General features: G+C 41.4%; 1 protein-coding gene across 1 annotated transcript; it reads left to right on the top strand.

Moving 5' to 3' along the window:
• LOC115969169 (vacuolar iron transporter homolog 4-like) lies at positions 1-946 on the top strand. Its single transcript, XM_031088750.1, has one exon. The coding sequence runs from the start codon at positions 63-65 to the stop codon at positions 741-743; it is 681 nt and encodes a 226-aa protein (XP_030944610.1). The 5' UTR covers positions 1-62; the 3' UTR covers positions 744-946.
• The last annotated feature ends 216 nt before the right edge of the window (positions 947-1162 follow it).

The raw sequence follows: 1162 nt of genomic DNA, 5'->3' as shown, positions 1-1162 counted from the left end.
CACCCTTTACTCATATTCTTCATTTCTGATCATAATTGCCAATTTGCCTTATTCTCCTCATCATGGCTGCTACAACTCACAACCAACTCTCAAATAACAGCGTAGAAATCCCTATTCATGCAAATGATATTATGGACTCAAAACATTGCCAGAAGATTGAAGAAGGTGACAATGTTAACTACTTTCAAAGGGCACAGTGGCTTCGAGCTGCTGTATTGGGAGCCAATGATGGGCTTGTTTCTGTTGCATCGTTAATGATGGGTGTTGGGTCCGTTAAAGAAGACATTAAACCCATGCTCCTTGCTGGTTTTGCAGGTTTATTTGCAGGGGCTTGCAGTATGGCAATTGGGGAGTTTGTGTCTGTGTACACCCAGAGGGACATAGAAGTGGCACAAATAAAGAGAGAGAACTCAATGAAAGTTGGTGGAGAGAATGAAGAAGAGGGTCAGAAGGAGAACCTTCCAAATCCTTTTCTAGCGGCTTTTGCATCAGCCCTTGCATTTTCAGTAGGGGCAGTAATGCCATTATTGGCAGCTGCATTTATAAAGCCACATAAAGTAAGACTGGGTGTCCTAGTTTTAGTGGCTAGCTTGGCCCTGGTTGTTTTTGGAATTGTAGGAGCAGTGTTAGGGAAGACTCCAAAGGTGAAGTCTAGCATTAGGGTTCTTGTTGGAGGCTGGATGGCAATGGCAATCACCTTTGGGCTGACCAAATTAATTGGCTCCAATGGACTACAAATGTGATTTCTGGGTTTTGACTTTTGTCCTCTTGTTGATTGTAAACTTGTTTTCCTTTGGCTTCCACGTCCAAGAGTGAAGGTGTCAATTGAGCTAATCTAACTAGTGATGTCTCTTAAGACTTTACTAAGCACCAGATGGCTTTATTCCACCTTCAACCTTTTGGTTGTGGTTCTTTAGATAGAGGAAGAGCTACCCTCTTATGTGTGGCCTAGCCTTTGGAGAAAATAAAAGTTTGTAAATGGAAATGAATAATAATCGGTTGTTTGAAAGGAAGATATCAACTTGATTAATTTGCCCTGCAGCTCTCTCTCCCTCTTATGTGTGGCCTAGCCTTTGGAGAAAATAAAAGTTTGTAAATGGAAATGAATAATAATCGGTTGTTTGAAAGGAAGATATCAACTTGATTAATTTGCCCTGCAGCG

The sequence above is a fragment of the Quercus lobata genome, chromosome 11, assembly GCF_001633185.2.
Source record: "Quercus lobata isolate SW786 chromosome 11, ValleyOak3.0 Primary Assembly, whole genome shotgun sequence".
Classification (NCBI taxonomy): domain Eukaryota; kingdom Viridiplantae; phylum Streptophyta; class Magnoliopsida; order Fagales; family Fagaceae; genus Quercus; species Quercus lobata.
The sequence above is the reverse complement of the archived record's forward strand: the minus strand, read 5'-3'. Positions and strand labels throughout refer to the sequence as shown.

Excerpts from the sequence above, each read along its gene's own strand:
- LOC115969169 (XM_031088750.1), top strand. The coding sequence starts at position 63 with ATGGCTGCTACAACTCACAACCAACTCTCAAATAACAGCGTAGAAATC.